This window comes from Oncorhynchus masou, chromosome 5, assembly GCF_036934945.1.
Source record: "Oncorhynchus masou masou isolate Uvic2021 chromosome 5, UVic_Omas_1.1, whole genome shotgun sequence".
NCBI lineage: Eukaryota > Metazoa > Chordata > Actinopteri > Salmoniformes > Salmonidae > Oncorhynchus > Oncorhynchus masou.
This window is the reverse complement of record NC_088216.1, coordinates 10,704,792-10,731,837: the sequence shown is the minus strand read 5'-3', so window position 1 is coordinate 10,731,837 and position 27,046 is coordinate 10,704,792. Positions and strand designations below refer to the sequence as shown.

Sequence of the window (27,046 nt, the reverse complement as noted above, 5' to 3'; positions counted from 1 at the left end):
CTCTGCTTCCCCTTGTTGTCCAGTTTCTGCAGGTGTGGTCCATGTTTCCATGAGGTCCCGTGAATGCCCTGTGTTGCTGTACCCATTGCTTGATGGAGTGGGCAGATTATTTTCATCTCTTGTCACACCAGATATACGACATCCATAACTGGTGGTTTCCTCATTAGCATGGAGGAGTTTATGCAATCAAATTGCCCTCGTGCCGCAATTTTAGAAAACACAAAGGGGCCTGTATTGTAGACCAAAAGTCTTCTACCACACTGCTTAGAGTTTCAACAACATGAATAACTTATTTCTCGTCTACAATCATTTACATTTACATTTAAGTCATTTAGCAGACGCTCTTATCCAGAGCGACTTACAAAATGGTCTTAGATGTTACTACTAATGTGAAAACAAGACAAAATATATGACTTCTTGCTCATTTTAAGACAATAATTTTAACATTCATTACAGACATCAATTGTTGTACAACATCATGGCTATGCTGTTGGCATCAACGTTTACACTGGATTACCGCTGTTGTGGGCCTTTAATCACCTGTCTGACTTTGTTGTTCACACAGGAGAGAGACGTGACTATGGTGGATCCTCTGCTGAGCCTCAACAAACTCATGATGCTGAGGAGACAGAGAAGAGTCTCTCCAGGTCAGAACACCGCAATAAACACCCGCAGAGACCCACAGGGAAGAGAACCTACTGCTGCTCTGACTGTGGGAAGAGATTCACATCATCAGGCATTAAAATTAATCAGAGAACACACACAGGAGAGAAACGTTATAGCTGTGATCAATGTGGTAGGAGTTTTAGTCGATCTGGAAATCTGACAGTGCACAAGAGAATACACACAGGAGAGAAACCTTATAGCTGTGCTCAATGTGGGAGGAGTTTTAGTCGATCTGGAGATCTGACAGTGCACAAGAGAATACACACCGGAGAGAAACCTTATAGCTGTGATCAGTGTGGGAAGAGATTTACTCAGTCACACAGCCTGATACAACACCAGAGAATACACACAGGAGAGAAACTTTATAGCTGTGGTCAATGTGGGAGGAGTTTTAGTCGATCTGGAAATCTGACAGTGCACAAGAGAATACACACAGGAGAGAAATCTTATAGCTGTGATCAATGTGGGAAGAGATTTGCTACACCTGGCCACCTGACTCTACACCAGAGAACACACACAGGAGAGAAACCTTATAGCTGTGGTCAATGTGGGAGGAGTTATAGTCGATCTGGAGATCTGACAGTGCACAAGAGAATACACACAGGAGAGAAACCTTATAGCTGTGATCAGTGTGGGAAGAGATTTACTCAGTCACACAGCCTGATACACCACCAGAGAATACACACAGGAGAGAAACCTTATAGCTGTGATCAATGTGGGAAGAGATTTGTGACACCTGGTCACCTGACTCTACACCAGAGAACACACACAGGAGAGAATCCGTATAGCTGTGATCAATGTGGGAAGAGATTTGCAACATCTGGCCACCTGACTCTACACCAGAGAACACACACAGGAGAGAAATCTTATAGCTGTGGTCAATGTGGGAGGAGTTTCAGTCGATCTGGCTATCTGACAGTGCACAAGAGAATACACACAGGAGAGAAACCTTATAGCTGTGATCAATGTGGGAAGGGATTTGCTACATCTGGCAACCTGACTCTACACCAGAGAACACACACAGGAGAGAAACCTTATAGCTGTGGTCAATGTGGGAGGAGTTTTAGTCGATCTGGAGATCTGACAGTGCACAAGAGAATACACACAGGAGAGAAACCTTATAGCTGTGATCAATGTGGGAAGAGATTTACTCAGTCACACAGCCTGATACACCACCAGAGAATACACACAGGAGAGAAACCTTATAGCTGTGATCAATGTGGGAAGAGATTTGTGACACCTGGTCACCTGACTCTACACCAGAGAACACACACAGGAGAGAATCCATATAGCTGTGATCAATGTGGGAAGAGATTTGCAACATCTGGCCACCTGACTCTACACCAGAGAACACACACAGGAGAGAAACCTTATAGCTGTGGTCAATGTGGGAGGAGTTATAGTCGATCTGGAGATCTGACAGTGCACAAGAGAATACACACAGGAGAGAAATCTTATAGCTGTGATCAGTGTGGGAAGAGATTTACTCAGTCACACAGCCTGATACACCACCAGAGAATACACACAGGAGAGAAACCTTATAGCTGTGATCAATGTGGGAAGAGATTTGCAACATCTGGCCACCTGACTCTACACCAGAGAACACACACAGGAGAGAAACCTTATAGCTGTGGTCAATGTGGGAGGAGTTTTAGTCGATCTGGCTATCTGACAGTGCACAAGAGAACACACACAGGAGAGAAACCTTATAGCTGTGGTCAATGTGGGAGGAGTTTTAGTCGATCTGGCTATCTGACAGTGCACAAGAGAATACACACAGGAGAGAAACCTTATAGCTGTGATCAATGTGGGAAGGGATTTGCTACATCTGGCAACCTGACTCTACACCAGAGAACACACACAGGAGAGAAACCTTATAGCTGTGGTCAATGTGGGAGGAGTTTTAGTCGATCTGGAGATCTGACAGTGCACAAGAGAATACACACAGGAGAGAAACCTTATAGCTGTGATCAGTGTGGGAAGAGATTTACTCAGTCACACAGCCTGATACACCACCAGAGAATACACACAGGAGAGAAACCTTATAGCTGTGATCAATGTGGGAAGAGATTTGTGACACCTGGCCACCTGACTCTACACCAGAGAACACACACAGGAGAGAATCCGTATAGCTGTGATCAATGTGGGAAGAGATTTGCAACATCTGGCCACCTGACTCTACACCAGAGAACACACACAGGAGAGAAATCTTATAGCTGTGGTCAATGTGGGAGGAGTTTTAGTCGATCTGACAGTGCACAAGAGAATACACACAGGAGAGAAACCTTTTAGCTGTGATCAATGTGGGAAGGGATTTGCTACATCTGGCCACCTGACTCTACACCAGAGAACACACACAGGAGAGAAACCTTATAGCTGTGGTCAATGTGGGAGGAGTTTTAGTCAATCTGGAGATCTGACAGTGCACAAGAGAATACACACAGGAGAGAGACCTTATTGCTGTGATCAGTGTGGGAAGAGTTTTGTTCAAGCTTGCCATATGACTCAACACCAGAGAACACACAGGATTGAAATCTCATAGCTGTGACCAGAGATAATCTGATAAAAGATCTCTGATCAAATATTAGAAAATACATACATGAAGGAGTTGTTTCATGATTTCAATGAATTAATGTCACAATGTAGAATTTTTTAACATTGTAGTAGGAGTATTGTAATGATTTCACAATGTAGAAGCCTAAACGTGTGCCCACTTATGAATTGATATCAACATGTTATGGATATTAGCCTCATGGGGGAAAAATCCAGGCTCTGAAATGGAAGAGTACTATTTATGTGATCTAACAAAAATTGACAAACAAAAAAAGCCTGGTTCAAATCAAATGTATTTATAAAGCCCTTCTTATATCAGCTGATATCTCAAAATGCTGTACAGAAACCCAGCCTAAAACCCCAAACAGCAAGCAATGCAGGTGTAGAAGCACGGTGTCTAGGAAAAACCCCCTAGAAAGGCCAAAACCTTGGAAGAAACCTAGAGAAGAACAAGGCTATGAGGGGTGGCCAGCCTTTTTCTGGCTGTGCCGGGTGGAGATTATAACAGAACATGGCCAAGATGTTCATAAATGACCAGCATGGTCAAATAATAATAATCACAGTAGTTGTCGAGGGTGCCTCAGATCAATACCTCAGGAGTAAATGTCAGTTGGCTTTTCATAGCCGACCATTAAGAGTATCTCTTCCGTTCCTGCTGTCTCTAGAGAGTTGAAAACAGCAGGTTTGGGACAGGTAGCACATCCGGTGAACAGGTCAGGGTTCCATAGCTGCAGGCAGAACAGTTGAAACTGGAGCAGCAACACGGCCAGGTGGACTGAGGACAGCAAGGAGTCATCGTGCCAGGTAGTCCTGAGGCCTGGTCCTAGGGCTCAGGTCCTCCAAGAGTGAGAAAGAAAGAATTAGAGAGAGCATACTTAAATTCACACAGGACACCGGATAAGACAGGAGAAGTACTCCAGATATATCAAACTGACCCTAGCCCCCTGACACACAAACTACTGCAGCATAAATACTGGAGACTGAGACAGGAGGGGTCAGGAGACACTGTTGCCCCATCCGATGATACCCCCGGACAGGGCCAAACAGGAAGGATATAACCCCACCCACTTTGCCAAAGCACAGCCCCCACACCACTAGAGGGATATCTTCAACCACCAACTTTTTAAGTTTGTGGGTTTTTCTTTTGTTTGCCTCTTCTTGGGCAGATTTAGTGGGTCTCATGGTGGGTGTCTTTTAGGTCCCATTTGTTGTTACTAGTCAACTTTCAGTGGACACTTAGAGCAAAACTTCAACATTATGTTATTGTACTTTTATTGTATCAAATGGTTGTTTTATGCAACATAATAGAGGGTTCTTACAACTATTGTGTCTGTTCTACTGAGGATGGGCCTCTTGGAGAAAACACTGACAGGAGATTTACAATGTCTTTTGGGTGATTAAAACCTAGAGACAGTATTCCAGATTATGAGTGAATGTTTCTGTTCTATATGTAACCAGGGAGAGATGACCCCAGGGCCAGACCCTGGTTTCTACACAGAGTACTGTTTTTACAGCAGATACTGTCTGCTGAGAATTATAAGTATCTTTCATACAAATCTTAACCTTGTGACCCGTTCTATACATCTGTTGTTGGTCATGTAGGCTGAAAGGGGTGTATCTTAGCTATAAAAGACCTTTGTACTTTTGTCTCGTGGCTCTCAACGAATCATCTGGGGGTGATTTGTTGACCAGCCAATATTATCGTAGAGCACTCAATTGATTCACTTTATATGTGTGTGTTGTATTGACCTGCTCCCTTATTAATAAGTGAATAAAGATTTAGTTTAAGAATAAATCTGACTTGTGTGATAAGTTTGTTTCTCATTTGATATTAAAGAAATTAACAACCACATTTGGCAATGTGAATCTTGACTTGGTGACCGCTCCTGACGACCTGGGTAAATCGTCCTCGAGGGATCCCTCAAACTTGGAATCTCATGGAGACCACACTTCGGGAACAGAGCAGATGGACCCACCTGAGGCAGCGAGCAGATTCTATACACCTAGTTTTTTTAAAGTGAGTTTTTAGAATATCCTCGTAGGCTCTGAGTGTATATTTCTGTGTGAGTGGGGCACCTTGGAAATGTAAACGGAGCCGAGGCAGTAGGCTCTGAGTGTGTATTCCTATGCGAGGGAGCACCTTGGAGGTGTAAACAGGGCCGAGTCAGGACCTGAGTGTGTACTCCTGTGTGAGGGTGTAAACAGGGCCCAGTCAGGAGGCTCGGAGTGTGTATTCCTATGCGAGGGGGCACCTTGGAGGCTTAAACCGGGCCGAGTCAGGACCTGAGTGTGTATTCCTGTGTGGAGGTGTAAACGGGGCCCAGTCAGGAGGCTCTGAGTATTAATGTATGAGTTGCATTATTCTAGGAACTAACCATGAGATAGAATGGTGAAAATATTCCTGCAGGTAAAAATATTGTTGAAAAACTAATTGATTAGGTATGTTTGGGAATAGCATTGTGTGACTGATATGAGAGTTGTGTGAATGTGGAAATTAGTCTTAATCTGACATTTGGATAGTAACATATAGAAATATGCTTACTCAGATTATTGAAATTTGGATAATAAACAGGATGATATTTTAGAAAGCAGCAGGAGGTCTATAGTTCCTGGGAGGCTTGATTTTGCCGTGGTCTCTGAAAGGTTAGAGAACTGTTGAGGATCCTATGGTCATTGTCTGGTCTCAGAGAACTGTTGAGGATTCTATGGTCATTGGGAAACAAAAGTTTTTTTTTTTATTCTGCTGGGAGTATGTTTAGAGAGCTGCTGTGTTGCTATGGAGAGTCCTTGAAAAAGCAAATGGAATGGTTGTCACAAGTCGCTGAGTATTTCTTACGTTTTATATGGATTCTGTGAATATGAAAATATGATGAATTGTATGTGGGTATTCATTACTATAGATTTGACAAAGTAAAACTGGGAATGTAATTAGATACAATTTAAGCAACCCATATGTAGATGAACGTAGGTTTTGCGTTGGTATCTTTAATGGATAATTGGATAAAGATGAGGTTTAAGCATTATTAAACAGTCTACAAAGTCTGGGCAGTTGTCTCAGAAACTGATGGGAGTGTGTCCACTTTTGGATAAATTACCCTAACGATGAAACTATAAAACGCTTACTGGATTTCTCCGACCGGGTACGACAATCGAAATAAAACTGCCCTTAAGGCCTGAAAATTTAGGGGGTGGCGGGGTGTCTTCCCAGTATGAGAGGAGTTGATATTGTAATAGTATCGCTTCCGTCCCACTCCTCGCCCCGACCTGGGCTGGGCTCGAACCAGGGATCCTCTGCACACATCAACAACAGCCAACCTCGAGGCATCGTTACCCATCGCTCCACAAAAGCCGCGATCGTTGCAAAGCAACTACTTCAAGGTCTCAGAGCAAGTGACGTCACCGATTGAAACGCTAACTGGCTAGCCATTTCACATCGGTTACACTATATTTATTGAATACACATTTTTCCATACAGTTAGAGTGAACCATGGTGGCTGACTAACTGTTGATGTTGAAGAATCGTCCCGTTCACTATATGTCACAGTAGCAGAATCACCTGAAAGACACACCTCGCCATCTGCTGACTGGAGTCGGTATCGCAGTTGAGAAAATACTTTCAGACAAAAAGCTGAAAAGCGACTGCCCCTAAAAACCAACGACTCCCTTTGAAAACGGGCGATGTGGCATCAGAAACATTTATCATTGTGTAAAAATGTACTACAAAGTGTAGCTAAATATAATCTTTGGTCAGACCCCCTCAGCACGTGACGTCCAAGGACTTCGAATTATGGGGCGATATCAGGTCTGTCTGTTGTGGCCGCTATTTCACCCCATAATAGTCATCCCAAATTGGGCTGTGTATAACTATGGAACATTTTTCAGTTTTGATTTGTTAAAAAAGTTTGAAATATCCAATAAATGTCGTTCCACTTCATGATTGTGTCCCACTTGTTGTTGATTCTTCACAAAAAAATACAGTTTTATATCTTTATGTTTGAAGCCTGAAATGTGGCAAAAGGTCGCAAAGTTCAAGGGGGCCGAATACTTTCGCAAGGCACTGTATATCACATTCACTTAGTTATGTTTGGAAGTTTACCATCTTTATGACCGGCCCTGGTAACTTCACCCAACTTCTCTTATCCCCAGAACACAGTAACTTAATAACATAAGTGTTTTTCTGACATTTTTGGGAAATTTAAGGGAAAATAAAAAATACAGCCCAAGCAGAGCCCCAAGTCCCATGGAGACGTCCTCGAGGGCGTGGATGTTCTCCCCATCAAAGGCCAGCGGGATTTCACTCTCATGGTGAAATGGATTTCCGCCGATATGCAGTAAAGGAGTGAAGAGCGGTGAAATCTGTGTCAACAAAAGTAAGAAAAGATTAATACACATACAATTAACAAAGACCATAACAAATGTTCAGCTGTAGTTTATACAAGCATGCACACCTATGTTTATGAAGAAACAGATGAATGGTGCATAAGCATACCATGTCACGGACATAAAGGCCACTCGGGGCCTCATTGAAGAGGTAGGGCAGGAGCAGGATCGCTGCTGTGGTCTCCAGTCCTAGTAAAGCATTGATCTTACTACACTTGCTAATTTTATTACAAAATACAGTAGAGAAAGGGAAGGAATAAGAGCAAATACCTCTTCTGTATTGTCCTTCAGGGATGATGTCCTCACCCCTGCCTCACCTCTCTACCTCTGCTAGTCCTTGAATTCTCTTTTTGTCTATATCCATTCCATGGACTTTATTCATATCTTAGGTCTGAAAAGATCATTTGCACACATTTGTATGCTAATAGATTTCAGTTTGTATTAACTGCTTTGTAGGTTTAATGGCCACTTCAAATGCAGCTGTCCTACAACATATCTGTACCTTCTTCTTGATCCCAATTGCATTGTGTCCATGTTCTGTCCTATAGGAATTTCAAAGGAAGTGAAAATGTGTCAAAGAATAGTCTTACAAGCATAAAAAATATATACAGTGGGAAGAACAAGTATTTGATACACTGCCGATTTTGCAGGTTTTCCTACTAGCATGTAGAGGTCTGTGATTTTTATCATAGGTAAATGATCTCTCACTTCAACTGTGAGAGATGGAATCTAAAACAAAAATCCCGATTTTTAAGTAAGTTGCTCTAGCAACTAGAAGTATTATGTTCAACAACTGACATTTTCAGATATTATTTTGACAAACACACTTTGGTGTTTACAATTCATTCTCTTTTGTCATAGATTTGGTGGGCACTGTCATCTGTGATATGACTGTCTTTAAGCAGGTACTGATGAAACTGTCACTTAATATTTTTTTCTTGAAGTCTACAAACGCTCTACATTTATTCACTTTGTGAGGGTTGGATCCTATATGCTACTTGTATTATTGTCCTGTAAATGGTTCAGTGCCTATAATTTAGTCTGTGTAGAATGGGGCATAAAGGAAATTACCTCTACTAATAAATGACTACTAGATTACAGTGAAAACAGCATACACATTTGGCTTGTGTATTCATTTGCCTATAACTAATCAGAATTCCATTATGTTTACATAAAAAAGAGAATACTTCAAAATGAGAAGATCCTGCCATGGAAAGGACGACTGGGTGGACATAAAGTGGAAGGGAGGGGAAATAACTCCCACCATGCAGCAGGACACCTTCAGCTGTGGGGTCTTTGTAATGTAGGTTTGATAGTTATATTTTCAATAATGAATGGTTAGCTGTTATGTGACAATTAGGTCAAAAAGTCTATTTTATTTGTTGGTGTAGATGGCCAAGGAAGTTGCACAGAACTTCCAACATCCCAAATTGATATGGAACCTTCAAAAACACATGGAGCAACTGCATAAATAAATGGCTGAGGAAATACTAAAAATGTCTGGTATGTAATGACATTTCATTCAAAGTAAATGTAAATTCTTTATTTTTATGTAGTTGTGTGGGACAGCCATATGTTCAGTTCATGCCTATGATTTCAGAGTTCAACAAAGCCTGCTTCATGTGTGCCACTGATGAAGAACCTGGATGTGGCCCAGACTGACAGGGTTAGTAACTTTATTTAACATGTTTATAATCTTTTGACAACAGTGACGGCATGTAAGACCATTTATGATATAACAGAATGGATGGCTAATTCGTCATACTGCATTGATATTTGATATTACTTATAACGTGTTCCGCTTTGTTTTAGATTGAATGTTTTGCATGCCAACGGGGGTTCCATGTGCTGTGCCTCGGAATGAAGACCAAAGAGTTCACCAGAGTAAAGAACACAAACTGGAAGTGCAGTCTTTGTTGTTAAAAATGTCTGCTCTACCCCATCAACACTGAAGAGGCTCTGACATGTACATCAACCAGGGATAAAGAGGAAGTTAACACTGACATGTACATCAACCAGGGATAAAGAGGAAGTTAACACTGACATGTACATCAACCAGGGATAAAGAGAAAGTTAACACTGACATGTACATCGACCAGGGATAAAGAGGAAGTTAACACTGACATGTACATCAACCAGAGATAAAGAGGAAGTTAACACTGACATGTACATCAACCAGGGATAACGAGGAAGTTAACACTGACATGTACATCAACCAGGGATAAAGAGGAAGTTAACATGGTGAAATGTTTCATACTTATTTGAAGTTAAGTGTCTGTTGACATGTTGGAAAAGATTAAAGGTCTACAATTTCTGTTTAATTTGTCAATGTTACATTTTTATTCATTGATTTTCTGGCCACCATTACTGTGGTTACATGTTCAGTATTTGTATTGACCAGCAAACCCACTGCAGCCTACCTCACCAGCTAACTCTCCATCCCTGCTTTGGACAATAACATGACTCTTGTACTTTGCCCTTTTCCTTTATGGTTGATATTAACTATAAAAGGAGATATTATCTGTCTCTCTCCTACAGGGAAAATAGTACTTAGAACTACCAATTATTGTAGATAAATATTAAAGAAAATGGTAAACACCACACTGGACTGAACCATCTCACTGTCAAACTAATATGAATGTGCAACAATATAGAAGAGACATGACTAGATGTTATGCAATATGGGTGTATATCCACTGCACGCTTCTTAGGTGTGTAATTGACATGACCAAGGAGCTATTGCAAATTTGAAACTATAAAACTATGAAAAATGTATGTTAGCCCATGTGATTTTACACTACACAAACAAGGGTGTACAATATGGAAGGGTAGTCAGCAGACAATAGGTCACACGACCAAGGAGCTATTGAATTTTAATAAAATATAAAAATAATGTAAAACCATGTGAGATGAAAATGGACAAACTTAAGTGTGTGCAATATAGAAGGGTAGTCAGTGGACATTCTGAACCTTGTTTGAAGTCAGTAGATCACATGACCAAGGACCTATTGAAATTTGAATGTAAAAAAAGTTTGTACTTTGTTTACGCTCCCTAACTAATTCAACAAGGAAAACAAAATGTTGCTCACATTTCCACATGTGTATTAGCTTTGGAAAGATAATTAATGTCCAAATCGTGAAAATAAGAACTGTGCAATGTTGTGCGCAATATTTCCAACATCATGACACTTATGTGGAGTCTGTGGCTCAAGTGGTTTGAAAGCTATTGAGGTATGAAAGCGCAAATATCTGTCTAATATCCAATTTCAAACTGTCTTTACCTCGGTCGTTACACTGGCATACAAACTCGGTAGCACAGAGTTGATCATCCATATGACGTTGGGAAATAGTGCATTGTGGGTAGTTTAGAAGATTTCCCGAAATAAGTTAATAAATATGTAATAACGCAAAAACATAACTGTTTGTTCTTATAGGTAACCATAAAGTGACTACAACTAGCTTACTAATTTTTTAACCACACTGTATTGTTACACTGGTGAGTAAAAACTCATGCTTCCTACACTAACTAGTTGTCTGAAGATATAATCTCCATTTTACACAACTGCGTTACCCACTCCAGTCAGCAGATGGCGGTCTGGGAATGTAAGGCGATACTGCTGGTGTGACGTATAATCTAGTGGACGGAACGCTTCTTTCAACAGCAGCAACTGTTCGTCAGCCACCTCGGTAGCTTGCAGGACAAAATAGACGAACCAATAAACCGCTTTCGTGTTTATTAGCCACTGTATTTTAAACTTACTACTGTAGTTAGTTATCCGATTTAATTTCATATTTACGGTGTTGTTATTTGTCAGCTAGCGGGCTGGTTAAGTTAGCATTAGCCTAGCTAGCTAACATCTCTGACCATGAGTTCACAAAGCTGCTCTCCTCCTGATAAAGAAGAGGTGCTCTGCTGGACGGAGAAAGACGCTCTGGTGAAAGAGGAGGAAGAAGTTACAATACAAAAACAAGTAGAGGGTGAGGCTGTTACGCTGAAAGAAGAAGAGAAAGACGTCTCAGTTAAAGAAGAGGAAGATACGTTCAGAGTGAAAGTAAAAGAAGAGGAGGAAGAGAAAGAGGAGGATGCGGTTTTTGGAGTGAAAGAGGAGGAGGAGGAGGTGACTGTCACATCCAAAAAGGAGGAGGAAGAAGACGAGGAAACTGGATATCTGGGCCCGGTTTCCCAAACGCATATTCAGGTGTCCAATGGTTCTAACAATGTACTTAGCCTTAAGATGGTTTTGAGAAACCGGGCCCTGATTAACACAAGTAAGTACTGTCTTTCAAAACAGAGGCACAAACTCTGCAGTTGTTGGACTGATGTTTGGTGTTAAAGGGGAAATATGCAATGCTACATCCATTTTTTTACTTTTAAATTATTTATTTATAGTCATTGATTCTTGAAGAATATAACACATGCCTCATGAGCTTAGTTCAACTGTTGTACCCCATCAGGACCCTAATAATATAAAGACTGTTCATCCATGAGGTCAAAATTATATTTTAATTTCGAGGGTGTATAGTATATTCTAGATTTCATCCATGATGTCATAATGATAGTTTAACCAGGTTTATAGGCTATATAGTATATTCTAGAATGACCAGTGTAGATTTCCTGTGGAGGTCAAATTGTTAAAGCTGTTGATAAGTCATTGTATAATATTCAACCAGATTATTTTCATGCCGTTGCATCAATATAGTCTAACCAGAAGAGAAAAGACTAACCGAACCACCTCCTTCTGGTGGCCTTTGTAAATTCTGACATTGCCGGTAATAGGCTACACAAGTAGTCGGCAACCTACATTTGGAGTGCAAATTTATCTGACCATTTCTACCAATCTGCGTGCCAGTTATGATTTTCATATGCACATTTTCGTGGAACAGTTTCCTTTAATTTATAATAGTATCTCAAAATCATTGTCTGTGATTAATCTACATTCTATCTAAATTAAAATTATAAGTAACTTTTTTTTTTAAGGCTCTCCAGACGGTAGTGAGTTCTGCACAATGCATCAGCGGGGGCAAACTACCTGCCCTCCAGCAAAAGGTAGTAGTTTTGGAATTGTTAGTTAGATTACTTGTTGGTTATTACTGCATTGTCAGAACTAGAAGCACAAGCATTTCGCTACACTCGCATTAACATCTGCTAACCATGTGTATGTGACAAATACATTTGATTTGATTTGATTTTTGATTCAAGCGAGCCGTACAATTATATTCCAAAAGTAATGTGAAATGCACTTATAAGCAACCTGTAAATGTAGGCTATTTTTGCTGTCAGCCTTTGAGAACTTCCCTGAGTTTTCCCCCACGGTGGTGAATTGGTGAATAGACAGAACTTAATGTGAGTTACCTTCAGTAGCTCTCCTGATCTTGCACTGTAATCTTCAGAATACATTGTGAAAAAGAAAATCTGCTCACCATTTTTCCTCCAGGCAGATATACTACATCGGTTTCCTCATTAGCATGGAGGAGCTTCTGCAATGAAATTGTGTGTGCGTTGCCCTCATGCCGCACTTTTAGCAAACACAGAAAGGGGCCTTTTTTGGAGACCAAAGGTCGTCTGCCACACTGCTTAGGTTTAGACTGTCTTAAGACAATTGTAAAATAATTTTACAATTGTTGTACAACTTCATGGGGATGCTCTGGGCATCACCTTTTACCTCAAATAAACAGTGGAGTTCTGGTGTTGTGGGCCTTTAAACATCTGTCTGACCTTGTTCACACAGGAGAGAGATGTGACTATCGTGGATCCTCTGGGGAGCCTCAACAACATCATGAGGCAGAGAAAAGTCTCTCCAGATCAGAACTCCTCAAGAAACACCAGCAGAGAACCACAGGGAAGAAATCTCACTTCTGCTCTAACTGTGGGAAAGGTTGCAAATCTTCATCAGAACTTAAAATACACCAGCGAGTGTACACAGGAGAGAAATCTCACTGCTGCTCTGACTATGGTAAAAGATTAAACTCTTCAGTAAAACTTAAAATACATCAAAGATTACACAAAAGAGACAAACCATATGGCTGTGCTCATGTGGGAAGAGTTTTTCTTCATCTAGCTATCTCATTGTACACAAGAGAACACACACAGGAGAGAAACCTTATAGCTGTGATCAATGTGGGAAGAGTTTTACTTCATCTGGCCAGCTGACTTTACACCAGAGAACACACACAGGAGAGAAATTGTATAGCTGTGATCAATGTGGGAAGAGTTTTACTAGATCTGACCATCTGACTTTACACCAGAGAATACACACAGGAGAGAAATCTTATAGCTGTGATCAATGTGGGAAGCGTTTTACGACATCTAGCTATCTGACTATACACCAGCGGACACACACAGGAGAGAAACCTTATAGCTGTAATCAATGTGGGAAAAAGTACTCTGATAAAAGATCTCTGATTAAACATCAGAAAATACATGAAGGAGTTGTTTCATGATATCAATGAAATAATGTCACAATATAGAATGTTTTAACATTGTTGGATTATTTTAATGATGTCACAATGTAGAACCCTAAATGTTTCTCACCTGTTCTATTAATTTCAACATGATATGGATATTTTATTTATGAGATTTTTTTTAAAGTGACAAAAAAAAGAGTTGTGTTACACTTACCAATTTGACCACCCACTTGAATCAAAATGTAGCCAGCTGTTTTCTACAAGTTGTCCTCTAACCAGGGAAGTACACATTATTCCCAGATTCCGTGTGTTTTTTTGCTGCGTTAGATTTAACAGGACGTGCAACCTCATCTCCCTCCTTTCGCACAATTGATTTCAACATGATATTGATGAGTGATGACAAATAAGTGTTGCGTTCCTTTGTTTAGCGACCCCTACATTTGAATGCATCACTCCAAAATGTAGCTGACTGTCTTCTGCAGGTTGTCCTCTAACCAGTGAGGTGAAATATATCTCCCATTTCCATTTGTTTATTTAGTTGTGTTCGTTTCAACAGCACGTACAACCTGATTTCCCCCCTAATCGATATCATTGATTTATTGCTACTTGTCAAAACAACAGTGTTTCTGGTGCTTGTGCAGTTTATTTCAGGTGCTTGTTTAAGAAAAATTCAAGTAATATGATTATTGTGGCAGATGTTTGTGTATATAGCACATGTTATGTTTAGGTTTTCAATTTATCCCCAAACTGTTCCTGCATATTGGTTATTGATTTGGACATGTTAAAACTGTGTTTTGACATTGGGCTATCCCAAATACAAGTAATATGATTATTGTGGCAGATGTTTGTGTATATAGCAAATTTTATGTTTTGGCTTTCAATATATCACAAACTGTTTCTGCATATTGGTTATTGAAAATGGAATTTATATGTTTAAGGTAATAACTAAAGGATTCCACCCTGAAACGTAACTGTGTAAAGAATTAGAATTAATCGACTGTAATTCTCTAATGTGTGTGCGTAGGACAAGTTAAGGCTTTACTATTTAGCAATTCAAGTGAGACATTCAAGGGAAAGAGGACCTGTTAACAGACATCTTGTGACAGACAACTTGTGACCACTGTAAAACTGATAACAGGAAGGAGGTCTCCCCACCCAGGGAGGGGAGAAACCGTTAGGCTTGCAGTAGATTATGTAACATGTTTCAGGATATGATAAGCAATGTATGTGTTGGAGAAGACTTGTAACCAGCATTGACAGTGTTTGAGAAGAGTAGGGGTATTTATATGACCAAATGTGAGGTATAAAAGGCTGTGTGCTTGTATGATTTTCGGAGCTCTCTGAATAAAGAACTTACCCTTTGCAGAAATTCTGGGACTTTGTCCAATTCATCCAGTCTGACTGGGGAATAGGTCAAAGTAGATCGTGAGTTTTGAGTTCATATCATTGGAACTAGACATTCTCGTGACAGTTATTGATTTGGAAACTTGGAGAAAAATTTTTTAATTGGAAAGACATTGAAAAGAAGGCTATGCCCAACGTCCAATATTCGTTCGGTTGTAGTTGAATGTGAAAGTTGAAAATGTTGTTTTGGGTTGTTTTTTTCAATGACTTTAAAACAACTTAATTTCAAGGTACTTGCAGCCTATACACATGGACACAGTATAATACATTGGTCTATAATCAATTTTATTAACAATCCTACATCACTCCAGCATTTCTTGACAACACTCAAGTGCTAATTGTCTTTATTCCACTACTGAAGAAGCATGACTCAAATCACCTCATATTTCAAACATTCAGCCTGACAAAAGATACATGTTTTATTATACCATGCCTCACCATTAAGTGAAGTATTGTCAATACATATTATCAAAGTAGTGGTACATTTGTTTTTATATTTCTAATTAATGTAACATTTAGTATTCATAATTATTTATGCAACCAACTGACAATTTTTGGGTACAATTATATTGACATTGTTGCCCTGCTTCTATAATATCAGGGATCATTCTCAGATGTGCCAACCCAAATGTACTAGAGCATGATATTGGAGACTGGGCCCCGATCCTACAACATGCCTATCGAGTGAACCCTGAGAAGAGAGAGAGAAGCTCTGCAGTGAGGTAGAAAGTTACTACGGATATTACAGGAGTTTCCTCTTGAACTCAGACATGTCCGTGGTAAGGACAACTTGGTTGCTGATTGTTTCAAGGGAGGGCAGTCAAAAAATATTTGTGTTTTGCGTTAAGCCAGTGCTTTTCCATGGATCACAATTTATTTTGACACGTTTTTCTGTATTGGAGACTTGTTCTAAGGAGACGAGTTCTAGAAGGTAGTGAGTTTTAGAAGACGAGCGTTCTAGAAGCTAGTGAGTTTTAGAAAGATGAGAGTTCTATCAGCTAGTGGGTTTTAGGAAGATGAGAGTTCTAATAGCTAGTGGGTTTTAGGAAGATGAGAGTTCTAGAAGCTAGTGGGTTTTAGAAAGATGAGAGTTCTAGAAGCTAGTAGGTTTTAGGAAGATGAGAGTTCTAGTATCTAGTGGGTTTTAGAAAGATGAGAGTTCTAGAAGCTAGTGGGTTTTAGGAAGATGAGAGTTCTAGTAGCTAGTGGGTTTTAGAAAGATGAGAGTTCTAGAAGCTAGTGGGTTTTAGGAAGATGAGAGTTCTAGTAGCTAGTGGGTTTTAGGAAGATGAGAGTTCTAGAAGCGAGTGGGTTTTAGAAAGATGAGAGTTCTAGAAGCTAGTGGGTTTTAGGAAGATGAGAGTTCTAGTAGCTAGTGGGTTTTAGAAAGATGAGAGTTCTAGAAGCTAGTGGGTTTTAGAAAGATGAGAGTTCTAGAAGCTAGTAGGTTTTAGGAAGATGAGAGTTCTAGTAGCTAGTGGGTTTTAGAAAGATGAGAGTTCTAGAAGCTAGTGGGTTTTAGGAAGATGAGAGTTCTAGTAGCTAGTGGGTTTTAGAAAGATGAGAGTTCTAGAAGCTAGTGGGTTTTAGGAAGATGAGAGTTCTAGTAGCTAGTGGGTTTTAGGAAGATGAGAGTTCTAGAAGCGAGTGGGTTTTAGAAAGATGAGAGTTCTAGAAGCTAGTGGGTTTTAGGAAGATGAGAGTTCTAGTAGCTAGTGGGTTTTAGAAAGATGAGAGTTCTAGAAGCGAGTGGGTTTTAGGAAGATGAGAGTTCTAGAAGCTAGTGAGTTTTAGGAAGACGAGAGTTCTAGAAGCGAGTGGGTTTTATAAGACGGGAGTTCTAGAAGCAAGTGAGTTTTATAAGACGAGAGTTCTAGAAGCTTGTGGGGAAAAATATGTCTTTTTCTTGTTTTTAATTATTGACAGCCAGTCTACACCATGTTTATATTGTAGAAGGTGATGCATTGTAGTTGATTATTATGTGAAATGGAAGTTGTTTTCTTTTGGTGATAAGCAAACTTGTCCAACAAAATTATAGGACATCAACTCAGCAAAAAAAGAAACATCCTCTCACTATCAACTGCATTTATTTTCAGCAAACTTAACATGTGTAAATATTTGTATGAACATAAGATTCAACAACTGATACAAACTGAACAAGATTCTCAGACATGTGACTAACAGAAATTGAATAATATGTCCATGAACAAAGAGGGGGTTCAAAATCTGGTGTGGCCACCAGCAGCATTAAGTACTGCAGTGCATCTCCTCCTCATGGATTGCACCAGATTTGCCAGTTCTTGCTGTGAGATGTTACCCCACTCTTCCACCAAGGCACCTGCACGTTCCCAGACATTTCTGGGGGGAATGGGGAATGGCCCTAGACCTCACCCTCCAATCGAACAGGTCCCAGGCGTGATCAATAGGATTGAGATCTGGGCCCTTCGCTGGCCATGGCAGTATTGCAGGAAATCATGCACAGAATGAGCAGTATGGCTGGTGGCATTGTCATGTCAGGATGACTGGCAGAGATGCAAGGAAAAAGCCATATCTCAGACTGGCCAGTAAAGAGAAAAGTTTAAGATGGGCAAAATAACAGACACTGGACAGAGGAACTCTGCCGAGAAGGCCAGCATCCCGGAGTCTCCTCTTCACTGTTGACGTTGAGACTGGTGTTTTGCGGGTACTATTTCATGAACGCTGCCAGTTGAGGACTTGTCTGTTTCTCAAAAAAAGTTAACGGGTCTGAATACTCTCCAAAATATATGACCAAGCTGGAAGTGGAAACGCCAGCCCAGCCACAATCCTAGAGGTTCACTGATGATCAACCTCTTCCTTCACATCTGACTCCTGATGATCAACCTCCTCCTTCACATCTGACTCCTGACGATCAACCTCCTCCTTCACATCTGACTCCTGATGATCAACCTCCTACTTCACATCTGACTCCTGATGATCAACCTCCTCCTTCACATCTGACTCCTGATGATCAACCTCCTCCACATCTGACTCCTGATGATCAACCTCCTCCTTCACACCTGACTCCTGATGATCAACCTCCTCCTTCACATCTGACTCCTGATGATCAACCTCCTCCTTCACATCTGACTCCTGATGATCAACCTCCTCCTTCACATCTGACTCCTGATGATCAACCTCCTCCTTCACATCTGACTCCTGATGATCAACCTCCTCCTTCACATCTGACTCCTGATGATCAATCCAGAGCATCTTCTTTCTTGGAGGGAATCCCGATGGACGACATCATCTAATTTTTTTTACTGCTGTATAAGTACAACACGCTAACAGACTGCACCACAGGATCCATCAACAACACTCTCACTGATCACCATATTTTGCAGAAATGGAGCTGAACGATATTCGGACCAAGTCAATATTAATGTAGAGGTATCTGGCTATCTCAGTCGGTAGAGAATGAGACTCTTAATCTCAGGGATGTCGGTTCAAGCCCCAAGTTAAGTGGTTATTTTCTCTGCCGAAGCACCAACTCACTTCGCAAACAGCCATCCGCTTGGACTTTCGAGCAGTCTCGCCACCCTGTATTGCTGACTTGTGGACAGCTGGTCACCACAGCTGGTGATACAGACGACTGAATTTGAATACGAGCTGTGCCTGCACTCTGACCTGTTATCTCAATGACATACCTATTAGTTTTACGTATACTACTGTATAATTAAAACAGGCAAACCAATTGCACAACAGGATCCATTAACAACACTCTCACTGATCACCATATTTTCCACAAACGGAGCTGTACGATATTTGGACCAGGTCAATATTACCGTTGAGATGCCTGGTTCGCTCAGTCGGTAGAGCATGACACTCTTAATCTCAGGGTCAGAAGACTAAGGATTTGAATACGAGCTGTGCCTGTGCTCTGACCTGTTATCCTAATGACATACTTGTGAAATGTCCTCCGAAATGGATTGAAAAATGCTCCTTTTCTGGACATTAAATAGACAGGCAGAGGGTTCAAGAAAAGTACATGCTCCTGGTGAGGCTCAAACTCACAACCTCGGCATTGCTTCGCTGCATACTGCTGTATAAGTACCACGCGCTAACCGATTGCGCCACAGGAGCCTGATTACCATATTTTGGACAAACATAGATGTACAATATTCGGTCCGAGTCAAGCCGACAATTGAGCAACCTGGCCAACTCAGACGGTGGAGCATGAGACTCTTAATCTCGTATTCGAAGCACAAATGGGGTGATTCTTTTCTGAGCCGAAGCACCAACACCCTTCGCAAACAGCCATCCGCTTGGACTTTCGAGCAGGCTTGTCACCCTGCATTGCTGACGTGTCAGGCATAGCTGGTGATAGAGAAGACGATGATTTTGTATTCTGTATCTGCCTGCACTCAGACCTGTCTTCTCAATGACATACCTATTATCTATGAAACGTCCTCCAAAATGGATTGAATAAATGCTCCTTTTATGGACAAGAAATAGACAGGCAGAGGCTTCAATAAGAATACTTGCTCTTGATGGGGCTTGAACTCATAACCATGTCATCTAATTTTTGTATACTGCTGTATAAGTACAACACGCTAACAGACTGCACCACAGGATCCATCAACAACACTCTCACTGATCACCATATTTTGCAGAAATGGAGCTGAACGATATTCGGACCAAGTCAATATTACTGTAGAGGTATCTGGCAAGCTCAGTCGGTGGAGAATGAGACTCTTAATCTCAGGGTCGTGGGTTCAAGCCCCAAGTTAAGTGGTTATTTTCTCTGCCGAAGCACCAACTCACTTCGCAAACAGCCATCCGCTTGGACTTTCGAGCAGTCTCGCCACCCTGTATTGCTGACTTGTGGACAGCTGGTCACCACAGCTGGTGATACAGAAGACTGAATTTGAATATGAGCTGTGCCTACACTCTGACCTGTTATCTCAATGACATACCTATTAGTTATATGTATACTACTGTATAAGTAAAACAGGCAAACCAATTGCACAACAGGATCCATTAACAACACTCTCACTGATCATCACATTTTCCACAAACGGAGCTGTACGATATTCGGACCAGGTCAATATTACCGTTGAGATGCCTGGTTCGTCAGTCGGTAGAGCATGACACTCTTAATCTCAGGGTCAGAAGACTTAGGATTTGAATACGAGCTGTGCCTGTACTCTGAACTGTTATCTCAATGAAATACTTGTGAAATGTCCTCCGAAATGGATTGAAAAATGCTCCTTTTCTGGACATTAAATAGACAGGCAGAGGGTTCAAGAAAAGTACATGGTCCTGGTGAGGCTCGAACTCACAACCTCGGCATTGCTTCGCTGCATACTGCTGTATAAGTACCACGCGCTAACCGATTGCGCCACAGGAGCCTGATTACCATGTTTTGGACAAACATAGATGTACAATATTCGGTCCGAGTCAAGCCGACAATTGACCAAACTGGCCAACTCAGAAGGTGGAGCATGAGACTCTTAATCTCGTATTCGAACAACAAATGTGGTGATTATTTTCTGAGTCGAAGCACCAACACACTTCGCAAACAGCCATCCGCTTGGACTTTCGAGCAGGCTTGCCACCCTGCATTGCTGACGTGTCAGGCATAGCTGGTGATAGAGAAGACGATGATTTTGTATTCTATATCTGCCTGCACTCAGACCTGTCGTCTCAATGACATACCTATTATCTATGAAACGTCCTCCAAAATGGATTGAAGAAATGCTCCTTTTATGGACAAGAAATAGACAGGCAGAGGCTTCAAGAAGAATACTTGCTCTTGATGGGGCTTGAACTCATAACCTTGTCATCTAATTTTTGTATACTGCTGTATAAGTACAACACGCTAACAGACTGCACCACAGGATCCATCAACAACACTCTCACTGATCACCATATTTTGCAGAAATGGAGCTGAACGATATTCGGACCAAGTCAATATTAATGTAGAGGTATCTGGCTATCTCAGTCGGTAGAGAAAGAGACTCTTAATCTCAGGGATGTCGGTTCAAGCCCCAAGTTAAGTGGTTATTTTCTCTGCCGAAGCACCAACTCACTTCGCAAACAGCCATCCGCTTGGACTTTCGAGCAGTCTCGCCACCCTGTATTGCTGACTTGTGGTCAGCTGGTCACCACAGCTGGGAATACAGAACACTGAATTTGAATACGAGCTGTGCCTGCACTCTGACCTGTTATCTCAATGACATACCTATTAGTTATACGTAAACTACTGTATAAGTAAAACAGGCAAACCAATTGCACAACAGGATCCTTTAACAACACTCTCACTGATCACCATATTTTCCACAAACGGAGCTGTACGATATTCGGACCAGGTGAATATTACCGTTGAGATGCCTGGTTCGCTCAGTCGGTAGAGCATGACACTCTTAATCTCAGGGTCAGAAGACTTAGGATTTGAATACGAGCTGTGCCTGTACTCTGACCTCGTATCTCAATGACATACTTGTGAAATGTCCTCCGAAATGGATTGAAAAATGCTCCTTTTCTGGACATTAAATAGACAGGCAGAGGGTTCAAGAAAAGTACATGCTCCTGGTGAGGCTCGAACTCACAACCTCGGCATTGCTTCGCTGCATACTGCTGTATAAGTACCACGCGCTAACCGATTGCGCCACAGGAGCCTGATTACCATATTTTGCACAAACATAGATGTACAATATTCGGTCCGAGTCAAGCCGTCAATTTTCCTTCCTGGCCAACTCAGACGGTCGAGCATGAGACTCTTAATCTCGTATTCGTGGGTTCGAACCACAAATGGAGTGATTCTTAACTCATAACCTTGTCATCGAATTGCTGTATACGCTCCAGGCGACCAGTTTTGATAGCCTTTAGCCGCACCCTCATACCAGTCCTCCTCTGTTCCGCGGGTGATGTGGAGGTAAACCCAGGCCCTGCATTTCCCCAGGCACCCTCATTTGTTGACTTCTGTGATCGAAAAAGCCGTGGTTTCATGCATGTCAACATCAGAAGCCTCCTCCCTAAGTTTGTTTTACTCACTGCTTTAGCACACTCTGCAAACCCTGATGTCCTTGCCGTGTCTGAATCCTGGCTCAGGAAGACCACCAACAATTCTGAGATTTCCATACCCAACTATAACATTTTCCGTCAAGATAGAACTGCCAAGGGGGGAGGAGTTGCAGTCTACTGCAGAGATAGCCTGCAAAGGAATACCCAAACAGTTTGAACTACTAATTTTAAAAATGAATCTCTCCAGAAATAAGCCTCTCACTGTTGCCGCCTGCTACCGACCCCCCTTAGCTCCCAGCTGTGCCCTGGACACCATTTGTGAATTGATCGCCCCCCATCTAGCTTCAGAGTTTGTTCTGTTAGGTGACCTAAACTGGATATGCTTAACACCCTGGCAGTCCTACAATCTAAGCTCGATGCCCTCAATCTCACACAAATCATCAAGGAACCCACCAGGTACAACCCTAAATCTGTAAACAAGGGCACCCCCATAGATGTCATCCTGACCAACTGGCCCTCCAAATACACCTCCGCTGTCTTCAACCAGGATCTCAGCAATCACTGCCTCATTGCCTGTGTCCGCTAAGGATCCGAGTCAAACGACCACCCCTCATCACTGTCAAACGCTCCCTAAAACACTTCTGTGAGCAGGCCTTTCTAATCAACCTGGCCCGGGTATCCTGGAAGGATATTGACCTCATCCCCATCAGTTGAGGATGCCTGGTCATTCTTTAAAAGTAACTTCCTCACCATTTTAGATAAGCATGCTCCGTTCAAAAAATGCAGAACTAAGAACAGATATAGCCCTTGGTTCACTCCAGACCTGACTGCCCTTGACCAGCATAAAAACATCCTGTGGCGGACTGCAAAAGCATCGAATAGTCCCCGCGATATGCAACTGTTCATGGAAGTCAGGAACCATTACAAGCAGTCAGTCAGAGAAGCAAGGCCAAATTCTTCAGGCAGAAATGTGCATCCTGTAGCTCTAACTCCAAAAAGTTCTGGGACACTGGGAAGTCCATGGAGAACAAGAGCACCTCCTCCCAGCTGCCCACTGCACTGAGGCTAGGTAACACGGTCACCACCGATAAATCCATGATTATCGAACACTTCAACAAGCATTTCTCAACGGCTGGCCAAGCCTTCCTCCTGGCTACCCCAACCCCGGTCAACAGCTCCCCACCCCCCGCAGTTACTTGCCCAAGCCACCCCAGCTTCTCCTTCACCCAAATCCAGATAGCTGATGTTCTGAAAGAGTTGCAAAACCTGGACCCGTACAAACCCTCTCTTTCTAAAATTATCCGCCGCCTTGGTGGCAACCCCTATTACTAGTCTGTTCAACCTCTCTTTCGTATCGTCCGAGATTCCTAAAGATTGGAACGCTTCCGCGGTCATCCCCCTCTTTAACTTCTTTTGCTATAGGGGACGGTTGCATCCCACTCGGTATCCTCATACAATTTTAGCAAACACAGAATGGGGCCTATATTGGAGACCAAAAGTAATCTGGCACACTGCTTAGAGTTTCAACAACATCAATAACGTATCTCTAGTTTACAATATTAGCTGTTACTACTAATGTGAAAACAAGACGATATATGACTATTCTTGCTCAGTTTAAGACAAATGTCAAATCATTACATTCATTACAGACCTCAATTGTTGTACAACATCATGGCTACGTTGGCATCACCCTTTACAATGGATTTCTGCTGTTGTGGGCCTTTAACCATCTGTATGACTTTGTCATCACACAGGAGAGAGAGACGTGACTGTCGTGGATCCTCTGGGGAGCCTCAACAACCTCATGATGCTAAAAAGGCAGAGAAGAGTCTCTCCAGATCAGAACACCTGCAGAGATCCACAGGGAAGAGACCTCACTGCTGCTCTGACTGTGGGAAGAGATTCACCTCCTCAGCAGGCATTAAAATTCATCAGAAAACACACACAGGAGAGAAATCTTATAGCTGTGGGCAATGTGGGAGGAGTTTTACTAACTCTAGCAGTCTTACAGTACACCAGCGACTACACACAGGAGAGAAACCTTATAGCTGTGATCAATGTGGGAAGAGTTTTGGTCAATCTCGAGATCTGCACCAGAGAACACACACAGGAGAGAAACCTTATAGCTGTGTTCAATGTGGGAAGAGATTTCCTGCATCTGGCACTCTGACTCAACACCAGCGAATACACACAGGAGAGAAATCTTATAGTTGTGTTCAATGTGGGAAGAGAATTGCTGCATCTGGCACTCTGACTCAACACCAGCGACTACACACAGGAGAGAAACCTTATAGCTGTGGGCAATGTGGGAAGAGTTTTGGTGCATCTTGCGATCTGACAGTGCACCAGAGAAATCACACAGGAGAGAAACCTTATAGCTGTGTTCAATGTGGGAAGAGATTTGCTGCATCTAGCACTCTGACTCAACACCAGCAAATACACAAAGGAGAGAAACCTTATAGCTGTGATCTATGTGGGAAGAGTTTTGGTAAATCTAGAGATCTGACAGTGCACCAGAGAATACACACAGGAGAGAAACCTTATAGCTGTGTTCAATGTGGGAAGAGATTTGCTGCATCTGGCACTCTGACTCAACACCAGCGAATACACACAGGAGAGAAACCTTATAGTTGTGTTCAATGTGGCAAGAGATTTGCTGCATCTGGCACTCTGACTCAACACCAGCGACTACACACAGGAGAGAAACCTTATAGCTGTGGGCAATGTGGGAAGAGTTTTGGTGCATCTTGCGATCTGACAGTGCACCAGAGAAATCACACAGGAGAGAAACCTTATAGCTGTGTTCAATGTGGGAAGAGATTTGCTGCATCTAGCACTCTGACTCAACACCAGCGAATACACACAGGAGAGAAACCTTATAGCTGTGAACTATACACACAGGAGAGAAACCTTATAGCTGTGTTCAATGTGGGAAGAGATTTGCTGCATCTGGCACTCTGACTCAACACCAGCGACTACACACAGGAGAGAAACCTTATAGCTGTGGGTAATGTGGGAAGAGTTTTGGTGCATCTTGCGATCTGACAGTGCACCAGAGAAATCACACAGGAGAGAAACCTTACAGCTGTGATCGATGTGGGAGGAGTTTTACTAAATCTAGCAGTCTTACAGTACACCAGAGAAAGCACACAGGAGAGAAATCTTATAGCTGTGATCAATGTGGTATGAGGTTTACTGCATCAAGCAATCTGATAAGTCACCAGAAAACACACACAGGAGAGAAACATTATAGCTGTGGTCAATGTGGGAGGAGTTTTGGTCGATCTGGACAGCTGACAGTTCATCAGAGAACACACAGGAGAGAAACCCTATAGCTGTGATCAATGTGGGAAGAGTTTTGGTCAATCTGGCCATCTGGTATCACATCAGAGAACACACATAGGAGAGAAATCTTATAGTTGTGATCAGTGTGTCAATATATACTCTGATAAAAGAGATCTGATCAAACATCTGACAATACATACATGAAGGAGTTTTTTCGTGATATCAATGAATTAATGTCACAATGTAGAATGTTTTAACATTGTAGTTGGAATATTTGAATAAATTTCACAATGTAGAAGCCTAAATGTTTGCCCCATTGATTTCAGCGTGATATGGATATTAGCCTTGGGAAAAATCCAGGCTCTGAATTGAAAGAGTACTATTTATGTGATTTAACAAAAAGTGACTAACACAAATAGAGTTGTGTTACACTTACCATGTTACGTTGGTGACCCACTTGAATCAAAATGCAACACTTCAAATTGTAGCTAGCTGTTTTCTACACGTTGTCCTCTAAACAGTGATGTACACATTATTCCCAGATTCCGTGTGTTTTATGAGCTGTTAGTTTTAACAGGACGTGCAACCTCATCTTCCTCCTCTCTCACAATTTTTTTTTTGCATGATATCGATGAGTGGTGACAAATAAGTGTTGCATTCCTTTGTTTAGCGACCCCTACATTTAAATGTATCACTCCCAAATGTAGCTGACTCTTCTGCAGGTTGTCCTCTAACCAGGGAGGTAAAATATATCTCCCATTTCCAGTTGTTTTGTTTAGTTGTGTTCGTTTCAGCATCATGTACATCCTGATTTCCCTAATCGATATCAGTGATTTATGACTTTATGTTCTATATTATACAATACATATTAACAAAGGGGTGTACATTTGGGTTTGATATTTCAGATTTACAATTCATGTAACATTTAGTAATCATAATTATTTATGCAATCAACTGACATTTTTTGGGTATAATTATATAGAGGTTGTTGCCCTTCTTTTAGAATAGCAGGGTTCATTCGCTTTTAGAATATCAGGGTTCAGTACATTTGGTTGCCAACCCAAATGTACTAGAGCATGACATTGGGGACTGGGCCCCGATCCAACAACATGCCTATCGAGTGAACCCTGAAAAGAGAGAGAAGCTCCGCAGTGAGGTGGAAAGTTACACGGATATTGCAGGAGTTTCCTCTTGAAATCAGACATATCCGTGGCAAGGACAACTTGGATGCTTATTGTCTCAAAGGTGGGCAGTCAAAAAGATTTGTGTTGTGCGTTTAGCCAGTGCGTTACCATGGATCACGATTTATGCACTCAGATGAGAGTTCTAAAAGCCAGTGAGTTTTAGGAAGACTAGAGTTCTAGAAGCA

At 41.6% G+C, this 27,046-nt stretch overlaps 1 protein-coding gene, 3 non-coding genes and 1 pseudogene across 4 annotated transcripts; 2 read left to right on the top strand and 3 right to left on the bottom strand.

Annotated features, from left to right (window-relative positions):
* Positions 1–450: 450 nt before the first annotated feature.
* On the top strand, positions 451–3,038 carry LOC135525939 (zinc finger protein ZFP2-like; the record flags this gene model as incomplete). The annotated part of the gene is made up of 1 exon (XM_064953913.1): positions 451–3,038. A coding segment is annotated over one exon (2,508 nt), but the record flags the coding sequence as incomplete, so codon positions are not given.
* Positions 3,039–19,415: 16,377 nt separating this feature from the next.
* Positions 19,416–19,509, bottom strand: trnai-uau (transfer RNA isoleucine (anticodon UAU)). The gene is made up of 2 exons: positions 19,472–19,509; positions 19,416–19,451 (listed from the first exon to the last, which is right to left on the bottom strand). It is a non-coding gene; the product is annotated as a tRNA-Ile (tRNA).
* A 1,174-nt stretch (positions 19,510–20,683) lies between these two features.
* trnai-uau (transfer RNA isoleucine (anticodon UAU)) lies at positions 20,684–20,778 on the bottom strand. Its single transcript has 2 exons — positions 20,740–20,778; positions 20,684–20,719 (listed from the first exon to the last, which is right to left on the bottom strand). It is a non-coding gene; the product is annotated as a tRNA-Ile (tRNA).
* A 1,174-nt stretch (positions 20,779–21,952) lies between these two features.
* Positions 21,953–22,046, bottom strand: trnai-uau (transfer RNA isoleucine (anticodon UAU)). Its single transcript has 2 exons — positions 22,009–22,046; positions 21,953–21,988 (listed from the first exon to the last, which is right to left on the bottom strand). It is a non-coding gene; the product is annotated as a tRNA-Ile (tRNA).
* A 3,243-nt stretch (positions 22,047–25,289) lies between these two features.
* On the top strand, positions 25,290–26,232 carry LOC135525928 (zinc finger protein ZFP2-like; annotated as a pseudogene).
* The last annotated feature ends 814 nt before the right edge of the window (positions 26,233–27,046 follow it).